The sequence below is a fragment of the Rhinopithecus bieti genome, unplaced genomic scaffold (genome assembly GCF_001698545.2).
Source record: "Rhinopithecus bieti isolate Rb0 unplaced genomic scaffold, ASM169854v2 scaffold_7684, whole genome shotgun sequence".
Lineage (NCBI taxonomy): Eukaryota > Metazoa > Chordata > Mammalia > Primates > Cercopithecidae > Rhinopithecus > Rhinopithecus bieti.
In genome coordinates, this window is record NW_016806071.1 from 3,501,782 (window position 1) to 3,526,187 (window position 24,406).

General features: G+C 45.0%; 1 protein-coding gene across 1 annotated transcript in view; it reads right to left on the minus strand.

The window, feature by feature from the left end:
* Window positions 1-18,020: 18,020 nt before the first annotated feature.
* The window catches only part of GPX7 (glutathione peroxidase 7), a 10,211-nt gene continuing 3,825 nt past the window's right edge, over window positions 18,021-24,406 (minus strand). The window contains exons 2-3 of the mRNA XM_017874597.1: window positions 20,113-20,374; window positions 18,021-18,806 (exon numbers count right to left, since the gene is read on the minus strand). Coding sequence (XP_017730086.1) covers window positions 18,643-18,806; window positions 20,113-20,374 — 426 coding nt within the window. The 3' untranslated portion in view covers window positions 18,021-18,642. The remainder of the gene's footprint in view (window positions 18,807-20,112; window positions 20,375-24,406) is intronic.

Sequence of the window (24,406 nt, forward strand, 5' to 3'; positions counted from 1 at the left end):
CAACAAAGTGCAATCCCATCCCTAAAAACAAAGAAAAGAATTAGCGGGGCACGGTGGTATGTGCTTGTAGTCCCAGCTACTCGGGAGGCTGATGTGTAAGGATTGCTTGAGACTTGGAGGTCGAGACTGAAGTGAGCTGTGATTGCACCACTGCACTCCAGCCTGGATGACAGAGCGAGACTCTGCCTTGAAAAACAAAATCAACTTTATTGAGATCTATTTTACAAACAATAGAATATGCTTAAGTGCACAGCTTGGTTGGTTTCGACAAACATGTATATCCGTGAAACCAACACCACAGACAAAATACAGCACTTTCCCATCACGCATCGCTGCCCACTGTGCCCGTTTGCAACCAGCTCTTTTCTCCCTGAGCCTTGCCTTAGGTACTACTGCTCTGCCCTCTGTCCATATAGATTAGTTCTGCCTTTTCTTGAGTTGTATACTAATGAGATCAAATTGCATGTCCTTCTTTGGGTCTTACTTTTTACTCATCACAACACCCTTGAGATACATAGAAACTGTTTTGTGTACAAGTAGTTCCTTCCTCTTTATTGCTAAGTAATACTGTGTTATATAGAAATACTGCAGTTTATGCATTCAACTGTTAATGGGCATTTGGGTTGTTTCTAGTTCGGGGCTATTATGAATAAAGTTGCTATAAACATTTTTGCAAATGTGCTTTGTTTTAGGACGTGTTTACTTTTCTCCTAGCTGGATACCTAGGAGTGGAATTTCTGAATTATAGGTTAGATATATGTTTAACTTTATAAGAAATTGCCAAGCCTGGGCAACACAATGAGACCCCGTCTCTACCCAAAAAATTAAAAAAATTAGCTAGGCCTGGTAGTGCAGGCCTGCAGTACTAGTTCTTCAGGAGGCAGGGACAAGAGAATCACTTGAACCTGGGAGTTCAAGGCTGCAGTGAGCTGATTGTGCCACACTGCACTCCAGCCTGGGTAACAGTCCTATCAAGAAAGAAAGAAAAAAAGAGAGAAAGAGAGAGAGGGAAAGAGAGAAAGAAGGAGGAAGGGAGAGGAAAGAGAAATTGCAGAAATGTTTTCACTAGCACTTGATATTGTCAATATTTTCTACTTTAGCATTCTTTTTTTTTTTGAGACGGAGTCTCGCTCTGTCGCCCAGGCTGGAGTGCAGTGGCCAGATCTCAGCTCACTACAAGCTCCGTCTCCCGGGTTCACGCCATTCTCCTGCCTCAGCCTCCCGAGTAGCTGGGACTATAGGTGCCCGCCACCTCGCCCGGCTAGTTTTTTGTATTTTTTAGTAGAGACGGGGTTTCACCATGTTAGCTAGGATGGTCTCGATCTCCTGACCTCGTGATCCACCCGTCTCGGCCTCCCAGAGTGCTGGGATTGAGCCACCGCGCCCGGCCTACTTTAGCATTCTTACAGGTGTAAAGTGGTTTCTCATTGTGGCTTTAATTTGTGTTTCCTTAACGGCTAAAAGACTTTTCTTTGGTTTTTTTTTTTTTTTTTTTTCTTTTTTTTGAGAAAGGGTCTCAACTGTCTCACTTTTTTGCCCAGGCTAGAGGGCAGTGGTGCAATCTTGGCTGACTGCAGTCTCCGTCTCCTAGGTTCAAGTGATCCTCCCACCTCAGCCTCCCGAGTAGTTTAGCTGGGACTACAGGCACACGCTGCCACATCCGGCTGATATTTGTATTTTTTGATAGAGAGGTTTCACCATGTTAGGCAGGCTGGTCTTGAACACCTGACCTCAATTGATCCGCCTGCCTCAGCCTTCCAGAGGGCTGGGAATACAGGCGTGAGCCACCATGCCAGGCCAACGAATGATAAAGATCTTTTCATGCACTCATTAGGTATTCAGATACAGTCACAGTTCGGAAATATCGCAGGTTCAGTTCCAGACCACCACAGTAAAGTGAATATCACAATAAAGCAAGTCACAGAAATGTTTTTGGTTTTGCAGTGCAAATGAAAGTTACTTTGCCAAGATCCATCAGTGGAATCATTGTTTATGGCAGCCATAGCCTTAGGAAATGTATTTATTCAATAATATGACTTAAAAGTCAAAATTACTCCCTGATCTATGGACTGCAGAATGGAAGTTATGTTAGCAGACATTAAAACAACATTAATCTCTTTCTTTGTATATCTCCATCAGAGCCATTGGTTGACTAGGTACATTGTCAATGAGCAGTAATTATTTTGAAGAGAATCTTTTTTTCTGTGCGGTAGGTCTGAATAGTGGGCTTAGAATTCAGTAAACCATGCTATAAACAGATGTGCTGTCATCCAGACCTTGTTGTTCCATTTATACAGAACAGAGTAGATTGAGCATAATTCTTTTTTTTTTTTCAGATGGAGTCTTGCTCTGTCATCCAGGCTGGAGTGCAGTGGCATAATCTCAGCTCACTACAACCTCAGCCTCCTGGGTTCAAGTGATTCTCCCGTCTCAGCCTCCCAAGTAGCTGGGACTACAGGCGCATGCCACAATGCCTGGCTAATTTTTGTATTTTTAGTAGAGATGTGGCTTCACTATGTTGGCCAGGCTGGTCTCGAACTCCTGACTTCAGGTGATCCACCTGCCTCCGCCTTCCAAAGTGCTAGAATTACAGGTGTGAACCACCATCCTGGCCAGATTGAGCATAAATTTTTAAGAGCCCTAGGATTTTCTGAGTGGTAAAGAGGCATTGGCTTCAGGCCGGGCATGGTGGCTCATGCTTGTAATCCCAGAACTTTGAGAGGCCAAGTCAGGTGGATTGATTGAGCTCAGGAGTTCGACAGCAGTCTGACCAACATGGCAAAACCCTGTCTCTACAAAAAATACAAAAATTAGCCAGGCATGGTGGTGTGCACCTGTAGTCCCAGCTACTTGGAAGGCTGAGGGGAGAATTGCTTGAATCTTGGAGGCAGAGATTGCAGTGAGCTGAGATTGCACCACTGCACTCCAGCCTGGGTGACACGGCTAGATCTTTTCTCAAAAAAAAAAAAAAAAAAAAAAAAAAAAAAAAAAAAAAAAAAAAAAAAAAAAAAAAAAAAAAAAAAAAAAAGAAAAGAAGGAAAGAAAGAAAAAAAACTGGCAGTCACCAGCTACATTAAAGCCTAATAAAAGACAGTCAGCCTGTCCTTTGGTTTTGAAACCAGGCATTGACTTCTCCTCTCTAGCTATGAAAGTCCTAGATGGCATCCTCTGATAAAAGGCTGTTTTGTCTGCATTGAAAATCTGTTGTTTGGTGTAGCCACCTTCATCAATTATCTTAGCTAAAACTTCTGGTTAACTTGCTACAGCTTCTTCATCAGACTTTGCNAAAAAAAGAAAAAAAACTGGCAGTCACCAGCTACATTAAAGCCTAATAAAAGACAGTCAGCCTGTCCTTTGGTTTTGAAACCAGGCATTGACTTCTCCTCTCTAGCTATGAAAGTCCTAGATGGCATCCTCTGATAAAAGGCTGTTTTGTCTGCATTGAAAATCTGTTGTTTGGTGTAGCCACCTTCATCAATTATCTTAGCTAAAACTTCTGGTTAACTTGCTACAGCTTCTTCATCAGACTTTGCTGCTTCACCCACCTCATACTTTTATGTTATGAAGACAACTTATTTCCTTGCTTTTTTTTTTTTTTTTTTTTTTGAGACTCAGTCTTGCTCTGTCTACCAGGCTGGAATGCAGAGACATGATCTCGGCTCGCTGCAACCTCTGCCTCCCAGGTTCAAGCGATTCTTCTGCCTCAGTCTCCTAAGTAGCTGGAACTACAGGCGCGTGGCACAACCCCTGGCTAATTTTTGTATTTTTAGCAGAGACAGGGTTTTACCATGTTGGTCAGGCTGGTCTCAAACTCTTGACCTCATGATCCACCCACCTTGGCCTCCCAAAGTGCTGGGATTACAGGTGTGAGCCACCGCACCCAGCCTGCTTTTTTGTTTTATGATTATTATTATTATTATTAATTTTTGAGATAGGGTCTTGGCCTGTTGCCCAGGCTGGAGTGCAGTAGCATGATCATAGCTCACTACAATTTCAACCTCCCAGGCTCAAGTGATCCTCCCATCTCAGCCTCCCAAGTAGTTGGGACTACAGGTGTGCACCACCATGCGTGGGCAATTTTTTATAATTATAATAATAATTATTTTTTGAGACAGAGTCTTGCTTTGTCACCCAGGCTGGAGTGCAGTGGTGCAATCTCGGCTCACTGCAACCTCTCTGCCTCCCAAGTTCAAGTGATTCTCCTGCTTTGGCTTCTTGGGTAGCTGGGATTACAGGCTCTCACCACCATGCCTAGCTAATTTTTGTATTTTTAGTCTTGTTCTGTCTCCCAGGCTGGAGTGCAGTGGTGTGGTCTCGGCTCACTGCAACCCCTGCCTCCAAAGTTCAAGTGTTTGTTGTGCCTTAGCCTCCCAAGTAGCTGGGACTACAGGTGTACGCCACCATGCCTGGCTAATTTTTTTGTATTTTTAGTAGAGACAAGGTTTTGCCATGTTGGCCAAGCTAGTCTCAAACTCCTGACCTCAGGTGATCTGCCCACCTCAGCCTCCCAAAGTGCTGAGATTACAACCATGAGCCACCACACCTGGCCTTGAGTTTATTTTTGAATATGGTGTAAGACCAATTCATTCTTCTGTATGTGAATATCCAGTTTTTCCAACACCCTTTATTGAAGAGGCTTTCCTTTTCCTATTGTGTGGTCTTGTCTCCTTTGTCAAAAATCAATGGGAAGAAAATGTCTACTTCACTTCTTGGCTTTCTATTTGGTTCTACTGGTCAGTATGTCTATTTTTACGCCACTACCATGCAGTTTTAATTATTATAGCTTTGTAATATAGAGTGAAATCAAGTAGAAATCAGAAAGCGATGCCACCAGCTTTATTCTTTTTCCTGAAGATTGCCTTGGCTGATTAGAGTTTTTCTGTGGTTCCAAAGAAGTTTTAGAACTTTTTTCTATATCTGTGAAAATTGACTTTCGAATTTTAATAGGGATTACATTGAATCTATAGGTTTATCTTCTTATTGAGTTGTAACTGTTCTTATATATTCTAGATACAAATCCCATTATCAAATATATTATTGTAAATCATTTTTTCCAGTCTCTGGGCTTGCCTTTTATTTTCCTTTATTTAAAAGTGTCTTTTAAAAGAAAATTTTGATTGTGCTAAAGTCTACTTTATCACCTTTTCTATTAAAGTCAGAGCTTTTGTGTCTGTTTAAAAAGAAATCTTCGCCTACCCTAAGATTACAAATATTTCCTTCTGCGTTTTCTGGAAGTTTTATAGCTTTAGCTTTTGCATGTATATCTTTGATCCATTTTGAGTTAATTTTTGTGTACAGTGCAAAGCAAAGGTCAAAGTTCACTTTTTTTTTTTTTGAGACGGAGTCTGGCTCTGTCGCCCAGGCTGGAGTAAGTTTACTTTTTACACATGGATATCCAGGTGTTGCAGAACCATCCTCTGAAAAGACTAGCCTTTCCCCATAGAAATAACTTGACAACTTTGTCAAAAATCAACAATAGATGTTGAATTTATTTCTGGATTCTCTATTCCATTTCATTAATCTTTGTCTGTCCTTCTATCCATAAGCCAGTACCACTCTGTCTTAATTACTGTGGCTTTAGAAGTAAATCTTGAGGCTGGGCACGATGGCTAATGCCTGTAATCCCATAACTTTGGGAAGCTGAGGCAGGTGGATCACCTGAGGTCAGGAGTTTGAGACCAGCCTGGCCAACATGGTGAAACCTCATCTCTACTAAAAAATAGAAAAATTAGCCGGGCTTGGTGGTGCCCACCTGTAATCCCAGCTACTGGGGAGATTGAGGCAGGAGAATCACTTGAACCCAGGAAGCAGAGGCTGCAGTGAGCTGAGATTGGGCCACTGTACTCCAGCCTAAGTGACAGAGAGAGACTCCATCTAAAATAAAAAAAGGAAATCTTTAAATCAGATAGTGTAAGTCCTCTAACTTTGTCCTTGTTTTCAAAATTGTTTTTGTGGTTCTAGGGACTTTGCATTTCCATATAAATTTTAGAATTAGTTCGTCAACTACAAAAATACTTGCTGGGATTTTGCTTGGGATTGCTTTGAATTAATAGATAAATTTGGAGAGTGTTAACATCTTAATATTGAATTTCCCAATCCATGAACATGGTATATCTCTTTTTTCTTTCTTTCTTTTTTCTTTTTCTTTTCTTTTCTTTTCTTTCTTTTCTTTTTTTTTTTGACAGAGTCTTGCTCTGTAACCCTGGCTAGAGTGCAGTGGCATAATTTTGGCTCACTGCAACCTCTGCCTCCTTGGTTCAAATTCGTCTCCTGCCTCAGCCTCCCAAGTAACTGGGATTACAGGTGCATGCCACCACGCCTGACTAATTTTTTTGTATTTTTGGTAGAGACAGGGTTTTGCCATGTTGGCCCAGTTGGTCTCGAACTCCTGACCTCAGGTAATCTACCCACCTTGGCCTCCCAAAGTACTGGGATTACAGATGTGAGCCACCGCACCTGGCCTGTCTCTTCTTTTATTTAGTTCTTTAATTTACCTCAACATGTTTTATATTTGGTGTATAGGACTTACAGTATTTTGTAAAATTTGTCCCTTTTTCTTATTTTTGTTGCTTTTCTAAATGGCGTTTCTTTATTAATTTTATTTAATTTTTTTTTGAGACAGAGTCTCTCTCTGTTGCTCAAGCTGGAGTGCAGTGGCGCGATCTCAACCCATTGTAACCTCCACCTCTTGGGTTCAAGCAATTCTCCCAACTCAGCCTCCTGAGTAGCTGGGATTACAGGCATGAGCAACCACAACACCTGGCTAACTTTTTGTATTTTTAGTAAGACAGAGTTTCGCCATGTTGGCCAGGCTGGTCTTGAACTTCCAACCTCAAGGGATCTGCCTGCCTCAGCCTCCCAAAGTGCTAGGATTACAGACATCAGCCACCGTGCCCAGTCTTGAAATGGCATTTTAATGTGATTTTCTAATTATTTGTTCCTAATATATATAAATACAATTTACTTTTGTATATTCACCTTGTATCTTATCATCTTGATAAATTCACTTATTAGTTCTAGTAGCTTCTTTGTAGATTACTTAGAATTTTTTATGTACATGGTTGTGTTGTCTGTGAATAAAAACAGTTGTACTTTTACTTTTCAGCAGGTGTGTTTTATTTATTATACTTGCATTATTACATTGTCCAGTATAATGTTGAAGAGAATTCTTTTGAATTTGGAGGTAAAATTGTGCTATTCTTTTTTCTCAGGACAATTGTGTGTTTTTACCACTTGATTCTTTTCCACCACACATTTATCAACAGAGAGTTCTTCTGAAGACTTGATCAGAGCTTTTGAAGTATCCCCAATTATTCCAGTTTGACCTCTAAAGTCTGAACTCTCCCTATTTCTCCAATTATTCCTACCTCTTCTTTCCTACAGGAAGCCTCTGATTCAGCTAGTCTGGGAAAAGGAGCCTTCTTTCATAGGTTTTCGTCCACATGATTTTTCCTGCTTCTGCTTACTTAAATCTTGTCCCATTTCTTCAATGCCTGGCTTGAAGAAACCCCTCTTGCAGCAAGCTCTTCTGTGACCAACTCTCAGCATATCATTCTTTCTTTCAGCATCTGCTGTCTTGACTGTATGTATACCATTAATTGAGCACCATCTGTGTGCCATCACCTTACTCTTGAATCACAGCTCAGACTCCTGCTTTCTCTAGAATAGAGAAATACAGTCAGGAATGGTAGATATTGGGATTTGTCCTGGGGATGCCTGTCCCCAAAGTTCAAGGAGACACTGCCTGTGCCTACCTCCTTCTCTGATCTCAACATGAGTTCAGCACTTCACACATTATTAAGCATTTTTTATGTTCATGATTCTTTTTCAGTCTGATATCAGCCACTTCTGGAACTTACTCCAAGACTTGTACCTTGGGTGAATGGTCCTTTCCTAGAATCAGTATCTTTAACAGCAAACCAGGGTGTCCGATCTTTTGGCTTCCCTGGACCACATTGAAAGAAGAATTGTCTTGGGCCACACATGAAATACACTAACACTAACAATAGCTGATGAGTTTTGTTTGTTTGTTTGTTTTTTGTTTTTTGTTTTGAGACGGAGTTTCACTCTTGTTGCCCAGGCTAGAGTGCAATGGTGCAATCTCAACTCACCACAACCTCTGCCTCCCAGGTTCAAGCAATACTCCTGCATCAGCGTCCCGAATAGCTGGGATTACAGGCATGTGCCACCACACCCGGCTGATTTTGTATTTTTATTAGAGACGGGGTTTCTCCATGTTGGTCAGGCTGGTCTCGAACTCCTGACCTCAAGTGATCCACCCACCTCGGCCTCCCAAAGTGCTGGGATTGCAGGCCTGAGCCACCCTGTCTGGCCTTTTTTGTTGTTGTTTAAGCAAAAAAAGAAAAAAAAATAATGTGTTAAGAAAGTGCACAAATTTGTGTTGGGCTGCATTCAAAGCCATCCTGGGTCCCATGTGGCCCACGGGCTACAGGTCTGACAAGCTTGCTGTAAATCCTTCCTGCCTTGCTGGAGTGTTACCAGAGTCCAGGAAACAAGGAATATAGGGAAAGGCAAGGACTTTGGGAGCAGATCAGCCTGGATTCCAGTTGCTACTTGGCAACTGACTTGGTGGGTCATATTGGGCATCCCTCTCTGTCACCTAGGCTGAAACGCAGTGGTGCAATCATGGCTCACTGTAGCCTTGACCTCCTGAGCTCAAGCACCTCCCACCACAGCCTCCCAAACAGCTGGAATTACAGGCACACATCACCATGGCCAGCTGGGAAAAAAACAAAATATTTTTTTGAGACAGAGTATCGCTTTGTGGCCAAGGCTGGTGTGCAGTGGCGGGATCTCAGCTTACTGCAACCTCCACCTCCTCGGTTCAAGCCATTCTTGTGCCTCAGCCTCCTGAGTAGCTAGGAATACAGGCCCACCCACCACCATGCCGCAGCTATTTTTTTTTTTTTTTTTTTTTTTTTTTTTAGTAGAGACCGGATTTCACCATGTTGACCAGGCTGGTCTCTGTCTCCTGACCTCAAGTGATCTGCCCACCTCAGCTTCCCAAAGTGCTGGGATTACAGGTGTGAGCCATCGTGCCCAACCTTTTTTTAAGTGTAGAGACAGAGTTTTGCCATGTTGCCCAGGCTGGTCTTGAACTCCTGAATTCAGGTGATCCTTCTGCCTTGGCTTCTCAAAGTGCTGGGATTGTAGGTGTGAGCCACTGTACCCAGCCCAGATAATTTTTTGTTGTGGGAAGCACTTTTCTGCATTGTAGAATGTTTAGCAGTATCTCTGGCCTCTGTCTATTAAATGCCAGTAATATCTACCGCCCAGTTGTAACAACAGAAAATGTCTCCAGATAGTGCCAAATATCCCCCAAGAAATAAAATCACTCACAGTTAAGAACCACTGCTCTGGCCGGACACAGTGGCTCATACCTGTAATCCCAGCAATTTGGGAGGCCGAGGCGGGCGGATTACTTGAGGTCGGGGGTTCCAGACCAGCCTGGCCAACAATGGCAAAACTCCATCTTTGCCGAAAATACAGAAATGAGCTGGGCATGGTGGTGCAAGCCTGTAGTCCCAGCTACTTGGGTGGCTGAGGCAGGAGAATCACTTGAACCCAGGAGGCAGAGGTTGCAGTGAGCCGGGATTGTGCCACTGTACTCCAGCCTGGGAGACAGAGAAGGACTCTGTCTCAAAAAAAAAAAAAAAAAAAAAGAAAGAAAAGAAAGAACCACTGCCCTATAGTTTAGAGTCCTGGACAACGACCTTCTTCCTCTAAAATATGATAGAACTAAGGAAGTTTCTTTCCTGCTAAGGGTCAGTAAAAGAAACACACTGCAGACAGATATGATACTAATGGTAACACTGTTTTATATTTGTTACAGCCTATTCCCACATACAAAGTGCCTTCTCAGACAGTATTTTGTCTGATTGTCCTAGGCAAGAGATCTCACAGAAGGAAGTGTCTACCCAGTGCCTGGCATTTATTAGATGAAATCTTGGTTTCCTTTCATTGGCTAGATGAAGCAATGTATGTTCAATGATGTTAAGTGACTGTCCCAAGGTTACACAGCGAGTAAGTGGGTGTTGTCATTTGTTATGTTGATTCACCTGTTATTGTTCTCAACTCTATTACTGTAATCCTAAGAAGAGTTTCTGCTTTCACTGTACCGAATAAGGCAAACTAGAATAATCTTAGAAGCCAGGTGTATTGGCATGCATCCCAGCTACTTGGGAGGCTGAGGCAGAAGGATCGCTTTAGCCCAGGAGTTCTAATCCACCCTGGACAACATAGTGAGACTCCCATCTCTAAAAAACTAAGTAAATACAAATTTAAAAAAGAATCTTAGAATCTTTGTTTCCTGGAGTCGAGAGGGTTCTATAGGCTATCTAGTTCAGTTCCCTACTACATGGTTCTCAACCGTACATTAGGGTTGCCAGATAAAATACAGGATGATCCGTTAAATTTGAATTTCAGATAAACAATGAATACTTTTAAAATATAAGTATTTCCCATGCAATCATCATGAATACCAGGTCTCTTGTGGCCCTGGGACTCCCCTCTGGAGAATGATGAGTGGAGCTTGATTGGCCATGTGATCAGAAGAGAGAACTGATATTCTAAGGGATTAGGAAGAAGGGGCCTTCTGTTTGAGCTTTTCCACTGTGCCTGGGCAATCCCTACACCTTAATCCTTACCTGTAGCTTCTGTCACTCTATGTGAGGATAGCGATTTGGCTGCTCTAAAGGAACCCAGGTTGGGCATGGTGGCTCACACCTGTAATCCCAGCACTTTGGGAGGCCGAGGCAGCTGGATCACACGGTCAGGAGTTCAACACTAGCCTGGCCAACATGGTAAAACCTCGTCTCTACTAAAAATACAAAAAATTACCCTGGCGTGGTGGGTGCCTGTGATCCCAGCTACTCGGGAGGCTGAGGTGGGAGAATCTCTTGAACCTGGGAGATGGAGGTTGCAGTAAGCCAACATTGCGCCACTGCACTCCAGCCTGAGTGAGAGAGAGAGAGAGAGAGTCTATTTAAAAAAGAAAAAAAAAAAAAAAAACAGACAGAAAAGAAACCCAAAGTAAACAATCTCAAATGAAGATGGAGGCAGAATGCAGCAGAAAGGAGGAGAGAGGAGAGATGGGAAAGATGTTAAGGTGTGGGGCAGAAATGGCCCCTCAACATCTGTTCTCCCCCTCTGCTGTGTTAATGGAATCCCTGATTTTCATTTGGGCACATGGCCACACAGCATAAAAAGTTTATTTCGGACCGGGTGCCGTGGCTCACGCCTGTAATCCCAGCACTTTGGGGGGCCAAGGCAGGTGGATCACAAGGTCAGGAGTTCGAGACCAGCCTGGCCAACATAGTGAAACCTGTTTCTACTAAAAATACAAAAATTAGCCAGGCATGGTGGCGCACGCCTGTAGTCCCAAGGAGGCTGAGGCAGGAGAATCACTTGAATCCAGAAGGCGGAGGTTGTGGTGAGCCGAGATTGCACCACTGCACTCTAGCCTAGGTGACAGAGTGAGACTCCGTCTCAAAAAAAAAAAAATGTTTATTTCCTAGTGATCTGGGTATGGCTGTGTGACTAAGTTCTTCTGACCTGTAAGATGTGCTGTAGTACCCTTAAAAGAATATGGTCAAGGTGGTCAGCTATCTTGGGTCATGCAGATGGTAGCAAGATCCTAGGGATGGCAGATCTATAGGCCTCGGCCCCTGAGAATTCATAGAGCAGGGTAAAGGTCTGACTTTCACATGGGATAGAAATCAACTTCTACTTCACTTGAGACTCTGTTTCCTCTGAGTTCCTGTTATAACCACCAAATCTCTATCCTCACACAAAGTGGTAGAAGCCACAGGTGAGGAATACGATGCAGGGATTAAAGCGTATGTGGGGAGGAAGCTGTAGACTTTTTGTTGTACTCAGGCAGTGTTTCTTTCTTAAAATGTGGTCTTTGCGCGGGGCGCAATGGCTCAAGCCTATGATCCCAACACTTTGGGAGGCTGAGGCAGGAGGATCACTTGAGGCCAGGAGTTTGAGAGTAGCCTGGCCAACATGGCAAAACCTCATCTCTACTAAAAATACAAAAAAGGTGGGCCAGGCACAGTGGCCATGCCTGTAATCCCAGCACTTTGGGAGACCGAGGCAGGCAGATCAACTGAGGTCAGGAGTTCCAGACCAGCCTGACCAACATGGTGAAACCCCATCTCTGCTAAAAATACAAAATTAGCCTAGTGTGGTGGCCCATGCCTGTAATCCCAGCTATTCGAGAAGCTGAGGCAGGAGAATCGCTTGAACCGAGAAGGCGGAGATTGCAGTGAGCCGAGATAGTGTCATTGCACTCCAGCCTGGGCAACAAGAGTAAAACTCTGTCTCAAACAAAAACAAAAACAAGGTAGCTGGGCGTGGTGGCATGCACTTGTGGTCCCACCTACTCGGGAGGCTGAGGCATGAGAATCACTTGAAACGCAGAGGCAGATGTTGCAGTGAGCCAAGATTGCACCACTGTACTGTAGCCTGGGCGACAGATCGAGACTCTGTCTCAAAAAAAAAGGGGGGACTATCTGCAATGTAATCACTCCAGGGGTGTCCAGGAATGCATGAAAGCAGGTGGTTAGTAGGGACTCTGGTCTTGGCAACCTTCTCAGTTACCCCTTGGCTGGCTCTCCTAGAGAGCTGAGGGATTTCAGGGCTACCTGCTTTTCACAGGTGTCTCCTTGGTGACCCGTCCTCCAGGCAGCCCCCAGAGTAGCCTACTCTTTTTATTTATTTATTTATTTATTTTGAGACGGAGTCTTGCTCTGTTGCCCAGGCTGGAGTGCAGTGGCGCGATCTGGGTTCACTGCAACCTCTGCCTCCCAGGTTCAAGCGATTCTCCTGCCTCAGCCTCCCCAATAGCTGGGACTACAGGCACAAGCCACTGCCCCCAGTTAATTTTTGTATTTTTATTTGAGACAGGGTTTCGCCATGTTGGTCAGGCTGGTCTTGAACTCCTGAACTCAGGTGATCCACCTGCCTCGGCCTTCCAAAGTGCTGGGATTACAGGCATGAGCCACCGCATTCAGCTGCAGCCTTCTACCAGTAGTTCAATGTCTGCCTCTGCCCCAGGGTTCATTTCTGGCCGTCATATTTGGGACTCTAAGGAAGATCTTCTCATACCAACAGAAGACAGATGCTTCATGCCAGGCCAGGTCGCATCATTTCTCACTTAGATTCCACAAGGCCCTGCATGATCTGGCATCTGCCTACCTCTCTGGTCCTTCTCCTTATCATGTGGCTCAAGGCAGCACTAGCTCCATCATATCAGCCTTTTCCTTCCTTTGGGCTTTTGCCCAAGCCACTCTATCTGCTTAGGACTTTCCTACTTTTTTTCCCCTAACTCTTATTAAAATTTCAACTTTCAGCTTTAATGTCATTCCCCAAGGAAGTCTCTGAATCCCACAATAGGTCAAGTGCCACTTTTATACGTGCTCACATATCCCTGTACTTATCATCCCGGTGCTTATCATAATTGTTATCATATAATAATCAGAATAACTATTTGTTTAATGTTTATCTTTTCCAACATTCTCTAAGAGTCATAGCAGCTGGGAACATGCCCATTTTGTTTGCTGATGTATAGTTAGAACTTAGGGAGAACTTGACAGATATGCAGTGCTCCAGAAATATTTGTTGATGAATGAAAGTCCCTTCCAATTACAACATTCCAGGAAGTCCCCTCCAGCCTGGCTCAAAGACACAAATAAGAAATTAGGATGGGACCTCCTTTTCTCTCAGGACCTGGGGCCGGTTGATGTTGAAAGAGAATCGTTTGGGGTAAGAGGAGAGCTCAGCAAAAGACAAAGGCCTGTATTTTTCCATATCCAGAAATGACCTCTTCCCCAAACTCCTAACTGATGGTTTCTGACTTGCTAATCTACTCTAAACTCAGCAGATAGCTAAGGGATCAGGTAACTAAAATATTGATTAAGGCTGGGCATGGTGGCTCACACCTGTAATCCTAGCACTTTAGGAGGCCAAGGCGTGAGCAGATTGCTTGAGCCCAGGAGTTCAAGACCAGCCTAGGCAACATGGCATAAACCCATCTCTACAAAAAATATAAAAATTAGCCAGACATAGTGGTGAGCACCTGTGGTCCCAGCTACTCGGGAGGCTGAGGTGGGAGGATTGCCTGAACCTAGGAGGTTGAAGCTGCCTTGAACTGTGATTGCACAACTGCACTCCAGCCTGGGTGAGAGAGTAAGACTTTGTTTTTTTTTTTTTAAAGAAAGATAATTTGATTAATAACTAAGACATAACATATACTTTTAAACTACTAAGTCCTAAGATATAACCTAATAAATAAAGTATTTGACTTGTAAATAAGGTGTTAGAAGATAATTAAGGTGGTGTTAGTAGATGATCAAATATTAACTACTCAAGTGTTATTTGATAACCAAGGGATTAATTTAAAACCAAGATCTTAGCAGATACTGGTTAACCAATGGCTAAGACAACTGTTGTTAAGGATTTAAAGTAACTTTTTCCTAGGGAACTCTTGCATGTGTTACAGGGGGCTTGGGAACAGCAGAAAGCTGATAAAGTCCATAGAAATGCAGGGCTAACTAAGAGCGTAAGGTCCTCGGCTGGACTCTAAATTTCTGGGGGAAAGAAGGGCTTGCTCATCTTTGGTTTCCAGTTAGGGCTTAGGCAGGAGCAGGCATGGAGTTGGTGCTCCAAAGGCTTATGACATCATTTAATTTCATCTATTAAGGGCCTAGCACTGTGCTCAGGAGAGGGAAGGGAGGGCAGTTGCTTAGGTGATGGGAATAGAGTGTGATAAGTAAGTGGTGTGTGAAAGAGAAGGCTCCAGGGGCTGCCAAGGCAGAGTGGAAGGGAGAGCAGATGTGTCAGGGAAAGATGAGGGTGAATTTAGTCCTGGCCATGTTGAATTGAGGTATCTGTAGAGATGTCCAGGAGGCAGGTGGATGGGAGCCCTACATGGATATAGAGATTTGGGTGTCATCAGGGTGTAGATGGTGGTCAAAACCATGGGCAAAAATGAGCTGGCTATGGAAGGGTATATAGGATGAGAAACTAGATCAGACTAGAACCCCATGGAAGACAAATAGGGAAAGGGTGGATAGAGAAGGGAGAGACATTGACACTGAGAAGAAATGAACACTTAGAGAGATGGGGGAAACTAAGAGAAGACAGAGGCAGGAATGCCAAGGAATGAGCATGTGCCAGGGAGAAGAGCAGAGTCTGCAGTGTCACATGCAGCTGAGAGGTCAAGGAGGACAAGGTGAGAGATATTCATTGGCTTTAATGATAAGGCGCTAAGTGATGGTCTTGGTGAGCACAGTGAGGGGAGGCATACATACGGGTGGCGGAGGCAGTGGATACAGAGGGAGGAAGGTAGCTGCAGGAGACTGTGGTTCCCACATGTCCAATGTGAACATGTGTGTGAGCTGGGCTTCATTGTGTGTGTGTCCATGCACACGAGCACATGCAGAGCTGCAGCTAAGAGGAGAGTGTGTAAGGGCAGCTGAGAGGCCACTGTAGGAGGGGCTGTGGGCACCCCATGGACAGCCTTCACTTTACTTTTGTTAGCTTTTGAGAAACACCATGAAGGAAGACTCTGAAAATTCTAAGCACAGTTTAACCCTTTCATTGTCCAGTGTGAAAATGGAGGACAGCAGAGAGGGAAGAATTTGCTGTGAGTCAGGGTACAACCAGGGCTTGAATCTGAGTCTCCAGAATTCTAGAAGAGTGACCTTGGATAAAGTACACCTGAAATTGTTATTGGCCAATGAATTATCTACCAGTGACCCATTGCCCCATTTTTTTAATAGTATCTTGCTCTGTTGCTCAGGTTGGAGTGCAGTGGCGTGATCATAGCTCACTGCAGCCTTGCACTCCCAAGCTCCAGTGACCCTCCTGACTCAGCCTCCTGAGTAGTTGGGACTACAGGTGTGCACCACCACACCTGGCTAATTTTTTGATTTTTTGTAGAGATGAAGTCTCACTATGTTGCCCAGGCTGCACCCCAATTTTTAGCCACCTTTCCACATTTATATAAAGGTGAAATATGGATTTGACATACAAAATTCAAACATTACAAAAACTTAATGAAAATGACTCCTGTTATCCTACCTCAGCCCCTCACAGACAACCACCACTAAGAGTTTGGTCTATATTTTTTTCTCTCTCTTTCCTTCCCACTTAACATTGTACATTTTTTAAAAATTTGGGACAGGGTCTCACTCCCACTGCCCAGGCTGGAGTACAGTGGTGCAAACATGGCTCACTGCAGCCTCAACCTCCTGGGCTCAAACAATCCTCTTGCCTCAGCCTCCTGAGTTACTGGGACTACAGGTGTGAGTGACCACGCCTGACTAATTTTTAAATTTTTTTTGCAGAGACACGGTCTTGCCATGTTGCCCAGACTGGTCTTGAACTCCTGGGCTCAAGCAGTCCTCCCACCTCTGCCTCCCAAAGTGCTGAGATTACAGGTGTGAGCCACCTAATGCACCCAGCAACATTGTAAAGTTTTTAATAAAAACATTACACTTGTTCATACTGGTTTTTCCGGGTACGTGCATGTGTTCATTCTGTTTTACAACTTATTCTTTTTTCACTTTTGGACAACTTTCTATGGTAGCATATAGAGACTTCATTCATTCATTTTAATAATCATATTAGTTTATAATTTGGTTTTGTACCATAATTTACTTACAGACCTTTTTTTGAGGCAAAGTCTCCTCTGTCACCCAGACTGAGTGTAGTGGCATGGTTACCGTTCGCTGCAGCCTTGATCTCCCAGGCTGTAGCAATTCTCTCACCTCAGCCTCCTGATAGCTGGGACTACAGGCATGCACTGCCATGGCCAGCTAATACTTTTTTGTAGAGTTGGGGTCTCACTCTGTTCCATGGTGGCATGTGCCTGCAGCCCTAGCCACTCAGGAGGCTAAGGTTGCAGTAAGCTATGTTGAGCCACTCTTCTTCAGCCTGGGCAATAGGGTGTGACCCTGTCTCAAAACAAAAAGCAAAAACAAAAGGTATGAACATTTTGTTTTAAAAGATATTGCCAAATCACCCTCTGAACACTTGTGCCAGTTTATCATACCACAGTTTATGTGAATGTCCATTTCCTCACATCCCTGCCAACCAGGGGTATTATCATTAAAAAAAATCTTTCGGCCGGGCGCAGAGGCTCACGCCTGTAATCCCAGCACTTTGGGAGGCCGAGGCAGGCGGATCACGAGGTCAGGAGATCGAGACCATCCTGGCTAACATGGTGAAACCCCGTCTCTACTAAAAATACACAAAATAAAAAATAAAAAAAAAACCGGTCGTGGTGGCGGGCGCCTGTAGTCCCAGCTACTCGGGAGACTGAGGCAGGAGAATGGCGTGAACCCGGGAGGCAGAGCTTGCAGTGAGCCGAGATTGCGTCACTGCACTCCAGTCTGGGCGACGGAGTGAGACTCCATCACACACACACACACACAAAAATCTTTTGAACTTGAATGGGGCTGGACATTTTTTCATATCCTTATTATCCATCTATATTCTTCCATTAACTATCTATTCATCTCCTTTGCCTATTTGTTATTGAGGTGTACTTTTGACTAGTGGATTACGTAGTGAATTTTTTTTTTTTTTGAGATGGAGTCTCTCTCTGCTGCCCAGGCTGGAGTGCAATGGCGATATCTCGGCTTGCTGCAACCTCTGCCTCCTGGGTTCAAACCATTCTCCTGCCTCAGCCTCCCGAGTAGCTAGGATTACGGGCACCTGCCATCATTCCCGACTAATTTCTATATTTTTGTAGAGATGGGGTTTCACCATGTTGACCAAGCTGGTCTCAAACTCCTGACCTCAGGTGATCCGTCCACCTCAGCCTCCCAACGTGCTGGGTTGACAGGCGTGAGCCACCGCGCCCGGTCACTCAGTGAATTCTTATTGGGCAATAATTGGCTTAATTAAAAAAAAAAAAAAACCAAAGGCCTGGCAGCCTTTGTACCAAACTGCTAACACTGTTTACCTCTAGGGAGTGAGACGATGGGAAATGAGGAGGATATTTTCATTTTTATTTTATATCATGAGGTATTGTTTGGATTTTTACAAAGAACTTGCATTTCTTTTGTAATGAAGAAAATAATGCACAGGAAATAACAACAACTAAACCTTTGGCCTGGATTATCATTGGCTGGAAATTCATGTTGGATGCAAGTTTTTATTGATAACAAGTTATTTTTTGGTTTATATGCAAACACTGTTTATTGAATGCCTCCTATTTGGCTGGCATTGCCTAGGCACTTTCACAGGTATTTCATCCTAACCCTCACAACAGCCCTATGAGGTAATAATTGGTCCCAGTTTACAGAGGCATTGGGTGGGAGATTATTGCTTGATATACTTCTATTTGCCACACATTTTCGTTGGCAAAGTGTTCTTATCAGCTGGTGATTCACTGGTCAAGAACTCTCATTGGCCAGGAATTCCTATTTGTTGCTGTAAGATTCAAATAATCAAAATACTAGAATTTTTCCCCCACAGGAATGATGGGACCGGTGGCATAAGAGTGAAGGAAGGAGAGCCGGTGGGTCTCTCCCTTTGAAGCACCATTTGAGTTTGCATTGGTCAGCCCCACACAGGTGGGCAGGATGAGGTGTGGAGGAGACGCAGTGGTTATAAGTCTTCTCGCTTCCGTAGGATGAGCTTCCTCACGAGCGCTGTAATCTGGGGTCTGACCTCCTCCACTGACACAGTTGGGTCCCAAGCCCCTACCACCTTTCCATCTGGGGCTACAAGGTACTTCCAGAAGTTCCAGGTGGGCTCCTTCCCAGAAGTCTCTAGAGAAAAAGGAAGAAGGAGAGCAAAGTGTGCTACCCTGCATACCCTCTCCTGGGATTTCACTCTTGGTGTCCATCTTTCCCTGGTGGCAGCTAATCCTGATGCCCAGTCCACACCCCGGACCACTCCAGCCAGAATCTCTGTGGATGAGGCTTAGCGATCAGCATTTTTCAAAAGCCCCCTGGGAGGTTCCAAAGTTGGGCCAAGGTTGAGGGCCAAGGTTGAGAACGACTGCTGTAGGATTCTGTGACATGCTTGATAAAGTGGTATCAAATCCTCCTTTATTAATGACTTCGAACTACCGAATAATCTACACCCTATTTTCTAATTCAGTTTTAATGGTTTCCAAATGTTAGTCCATGGACTGGTTTCATCAGAATCACTGGGGAGCAGGGGAGTGCTTAAAATAAAGATTCTTGGGCTCTGCTTCAGTAGGTCTTAGCCTTGTGCATTTTTAAGAGCTCCCCAGGTGCTTCTAAAAGCAAGGCCGGGTTTGATCTATAACTGTGCAAACTGGGAAGGAATTAATAAAAGAACACAAAGAAAAAAATAAACATTAGGACTGAGCCACAGAGCAAAACGCAAACCTGCCTCAGTAAGGGACCTTTTGTTTGCTGCACTGTTGCTTCTCATTTACTCCTCCAGGTGAATGGGTTGCAGGGTGGGGTGGTGGCAAGGGATACAAAGGCCACCAGAAGCACGGAGTGAGAAAAGGCAAAAATGGGGCCTCCAAAGGAGAAGGCCTGAGAGAAGAAACGGGGTCAGAACGACAACCTTAGCCCATGACCCCATTCTGCAGCTCTGAGGCTTCTGCAGCTGGAGAAGGGATCTAGTTCTCAAATATTAAGATCTGGCATTTTAGCTCAGAAGGTCTCCCTCCATGGCCTACACACTCCACCGCTGACTCAGGGTGGAGATGCCTGTCCGCCATCTTCGTCAGCTTTCTCCAGGCAGGTGGCATCCCCTGTCTATGCCTTGGTTTCTCCATCATATGTCCGTAAACTCATCTAATTCACACTGACTTAAATGTCTCCTTCTAGGAGCCCCTGAATGTGAAAACAGGATCCCAGATATGTTTTCATATCTGGCAGCAGGTATGGAGATATTCTTAGGCAGGAATAACCCTCAGCTTGTACCTGCCTCCACTCTCCTCAAAGATTAGTGCTGGAACAAAGCATTAGTCCACCTGAGAGGATCAGGAAGGGGAAGGGCCCCAGGTCACCCAGCCAGCCAGTGGCTTCTGCTGCCCAGGGAGCCATGGCCTCAGCCAGGGAGGTGTGAGGGGATGAAGAGACCAGGACTTACGGGCCAGGTACTTGAAGGCAGGATGGGCACCAGTACCGGTGACTGCAATCTTGCTAAACATGGGGAATGAGACACTGTAGGTGCGGCGGGCAAAGCTCTCAATCTCCTTGTTGCTGTCAGGCTCCTGTTGGCCAAACTGGTTGCAGGGGAAGGCGAGCACGTTGAAGTGGTGGGGACCCAGGTCCCGCTGCAGCTGCTGCAGGGCTCGGTAGTGCTGGTCTGTGAAGCCGCACTCACTGGCCACATTCACCACCAGGGATACCTGTATGACAGAAACAAAACAAAACAAAGCCCAGACAAGCCAGTGAAGAGGCACGAACCTGTACATGCCCTGACACGTCCACATATGTGACTCCCTCAACAGTTAATACTGCCTCACACATACAAGAACACTGTGTACACATATGTAAATGTGTGTCCAGTGCTCTCACACATATACAAACACATGCACACAGACAGGCACATATGAAATCAAACATTCAGGGGCTTACAGATATGTGCACACATACATGAACATCTGTGAACATAATTATACAACATACATAAATAGGTATGCACATGCGCCATGATACAAACATACGTTAGCAAACACCACACATGCCCACACACGCGGCACATCCATAGACAGAGGCACACATACTGGCGAGCACATAATGAGAGTTGATAAGAGGGGGTAAAAAGGCAGACCTGGGCTCAATTTTTGGCTCAGTCAGCTAGCACTCGCCACTCTGCACTGTGGTTGCCTGTATATGTGTCAGTCTCCCTTGTAGAATGTGAACCTACCGAGGGCAGGAGCTATGTCCACTTCATCTCTGGGCCTGGCATATGAAAAAGTCTAAGTTTCAGCTGAATGAGTAAGTGTGCACACAAACACAAACGCCTGCATGGGAACATAGACAGACACAGGTTTTCTTGAGAAAAATCCCTTTTTGTCCCCGCCACCTCCAGAGAACCAATACCACTTTTTTTTGTTTTGTTTTGTTTTTGAGATAAGGTCCCTGGCTGGAGCAATGGCATGATCATAACAGGACATCCCCCCAACAGTTTGCAGTCTCAAACTTCTGAGCTGAAGTGATCCTCCTGCCTCAGCCTCTCAAATAGGTAGGACTACAGGCACATGCCATCACACCTGGCTAATTTTTTAATTTTTACTTTTGGTAGAGACAGGTCTCACCATGTTGTCCAGGCTGGACTCAAAAACTCTTGGCCTCAGGCAGTCCTACCAACTAAGCCTCCCAAAGCGCTAGGATTATAGTCATGAACTACCATGCCTGGCCTACCACTTTCTTTTATCACTAGACTAATCTCTAATTTATTAAAGACTTTAGGCAATAAATATAAATCTGGCTAATGGAACTTGATTATAATACTGTGATTAGAATTTTGGCTCAAATGCTATGTTTTTAGCTTCTAGGTATATATTATTAAAGGATTTTAAACCCTACCCTGTGGTAGGCAGTCTAGCCCTATCCTCCATAATTGACATTTGGGTCAGATAATTCTTTGTTGTTAGGGAGATGTCCTGTTTTTTCATTGTCAGATGTTTGGCAGCATCCCTGATCTCTACCCACTAGATGCAATAAAAAATGTCTTGACAATAAAAAATGTCTCCAGGCATTGCCAATTGTACCCTAAAGGGAGTAATCACCCCTAGTTGAGAACCACTGGGCTAGATGATTGAACTACTGAGCTGTACCTCCTGTACCCTATCTCCACCAGGTGAGAAAGGACCCATGCCTGGGGCCACTGGCTATTAGAACAACCTCCTCAGTTTGAGGTCAGCATACACCATAATCTGCCTGGAATGGTGAAAACTGGGATTCTTAACTCCCTTCCTCAGCTAGGGTTCTTCCTTTTTTTCCCCCTGATGGATCCCTGGGCAACAAGAACATTAAAGCTTTTTTTTTTTTTTTTTTCTTTAAGATGGAGTCTTGCTCTGTCACCCAGGCTGGAATGCAGTGGTGTGATCTTGGCTCACTGCAACTTCTACCTCCCGGATTCAAGCCTCAGCCTCCCGAGTAGCTGGGATTACAGGCGTACGCCACCACGCCTGGCTAATTTTTGTATTTTTTTTTTTTTATTACAGACGGGGTTTCACCAGTTGGCTAGCCTCGAACTCCTGACCTTGTGATCTGCCTGCCTCAGCCTCCTAAAGTGCTGGGATTACAGGCGTGAGCCACTGCATCCGGCCAAAGCTTGCTTATTTTTAACTCACACCTTGCATGTCTACCCACTCTTTTGGAAGGGGGAAATCTGGCTTCTAGTTCCATCCCTGAAACCAAAAAGCTTGGTCCTTAGAAACCAAAACACAGACAGACACACCCAAGTACACAATTAATTTACATATGTACATATACAAGCAGATACACAGACTCAGATGTGTACACAGAAGTAAACAAACCATTCATAAACACACACACACACACACACACGCTCTCTACACTCAGGCCTACCAGTACATACATAACCGCACACATTCCCAAGTGGTCAGCCATTCATCCATACTGGTCTAAATGACTATAGTCCCAATTAGCCTGAGGGCATCAACCATGTCAATCTTGCTCAAGGCTATGTCACCAGAGCTGGACCCAGTGTCAGACATGTAGTTGGAGCCAGTCAATGTTTGTAGGTGAAGGAATGAGCATATTGCCCAAGCAGCAGGCCTAGCTTGGGTTAACTCAGCACCAATTACAGCTTTTCTGGATTACTGGTTTACTGCTGAACTTGGCAACTAAGAGCATAGACTCTGGAGCTGGACGGTCTGGGTTCAAATTCTAATTCTCTTACTAGTTGTGTGACCTTCTTCTATTTTGGTCTTAGCACTACTACTAGGAATTACCTTGTGCATTTCTCAGTTCCTTGTTTATTGTCTCTTTCTTCTCCTCACCCCATGTAAGCTCCATTTAGCGGAAACGTATCTGTTTTGTTCACCACTGTATCCCTGGGGGCTGACCTAGTGTCTAGTTAGTATACAGTAGGTGTTCAATAATGAACAACGAATGAATAAGTAGCAGAGCTGGTCAGACGCTAAACCTGGGGCTTTCTGGTGAGCTGCCCTAGAGAGAACAGGAGGCCTGAATTGGAATGGGCCCTGTTCTTGGTTCTTTGTCCAGAGTTCTAAATGAAGTTCCTGCTGGGATCCACCAAACACAGGTGCAGAGCACTCCAGAGTTTACTAAGTGCATCCACATCCACGCCATCATCTCATTTGAAACTCACAACACTCTGGGGGACAGTCAGGACAGGGATTACTGTCCCCAAGACTCCCAGCATAATCAAAAATTTCAAAGCTTATAGAGTACTGGTCTTCACTAAAGATGGTGTTGCTCCCAGGAGAAAAATGTTGACATCCATTTTTGTGTGGTTCATCCAAAACCGGACGCTGGCCCACCTGTTCATTAGATTTCAACTCCCCAGCCATTTCACACACGAGTCCCCAGGTCCATCCTGAAGAGGTCCACTCTGGGAGTTCTTCATTGCACATGTGACATCCAGGCTTCTCAATGTAGTGTTCAAGGTCCCGCCTGGTCCCTTGCCAATCCTTTCAGCCTCATCTTCCACCACTCTTAGCCTCCAGCTTTAGACTCTTTGAAGCACAACAGCTGGAACTCCTGGCCCCACCACTCCCCACCCTTCTTCCTGTTTGCTTCTTAGTCTTGCTAAAATCCACTCGTGTTCAAAGACTCAACCCAGATACCCTTCCTCTCCGAAGTCTTCTCTGAGCTTAGGTTCCCTCTTGGTAAGGAGGGGGCAATTAGCCTGGATGACTCTTAACTGTGCCCCTGAGCTGCCATCTAAGGACTTGGCCTAGAGAGGACCCCAGATGTGACTGTGGGGTTCTCTTCCAGACCCCGTCTTTCTAGTGTAGTGTGACCTTGTGCGAATGCCTGCCCTCTCTGGGTCTTTGTGCCCTCTCCCAAGGATGATCCGTGTGAGGTCTCCGTGCATCTGAAATAACACTCTCTGCCCTGCACATTCATCTCCACAGTGTTCTTCAGTGGACTCCGAATCAGCCACTCCCCGTTTCAGATGCGGAAAGTGGGGAGGGGAGAGGGAAAGGCCGCACGATGCTACGTTTACTTTTTCCACCCGTGAATGGCAAAGGCTGGGCAGTGGTGCCCGGCCTCTCGGCGAAGGTCTGGACCCCGCTGCCCAAAGCTGCCGGTAGCAAAGTGGGCGCCGACTGCGAGCGCTTCGGGTTCCTCCGCGCCAGGGCCGTGCCACGTAGCCGCGGGCCGGGCCAGGCCGGGCGCGGGATGGGGGAGCCGCGCCGGGGGTCACTGCCGAGTGGGGC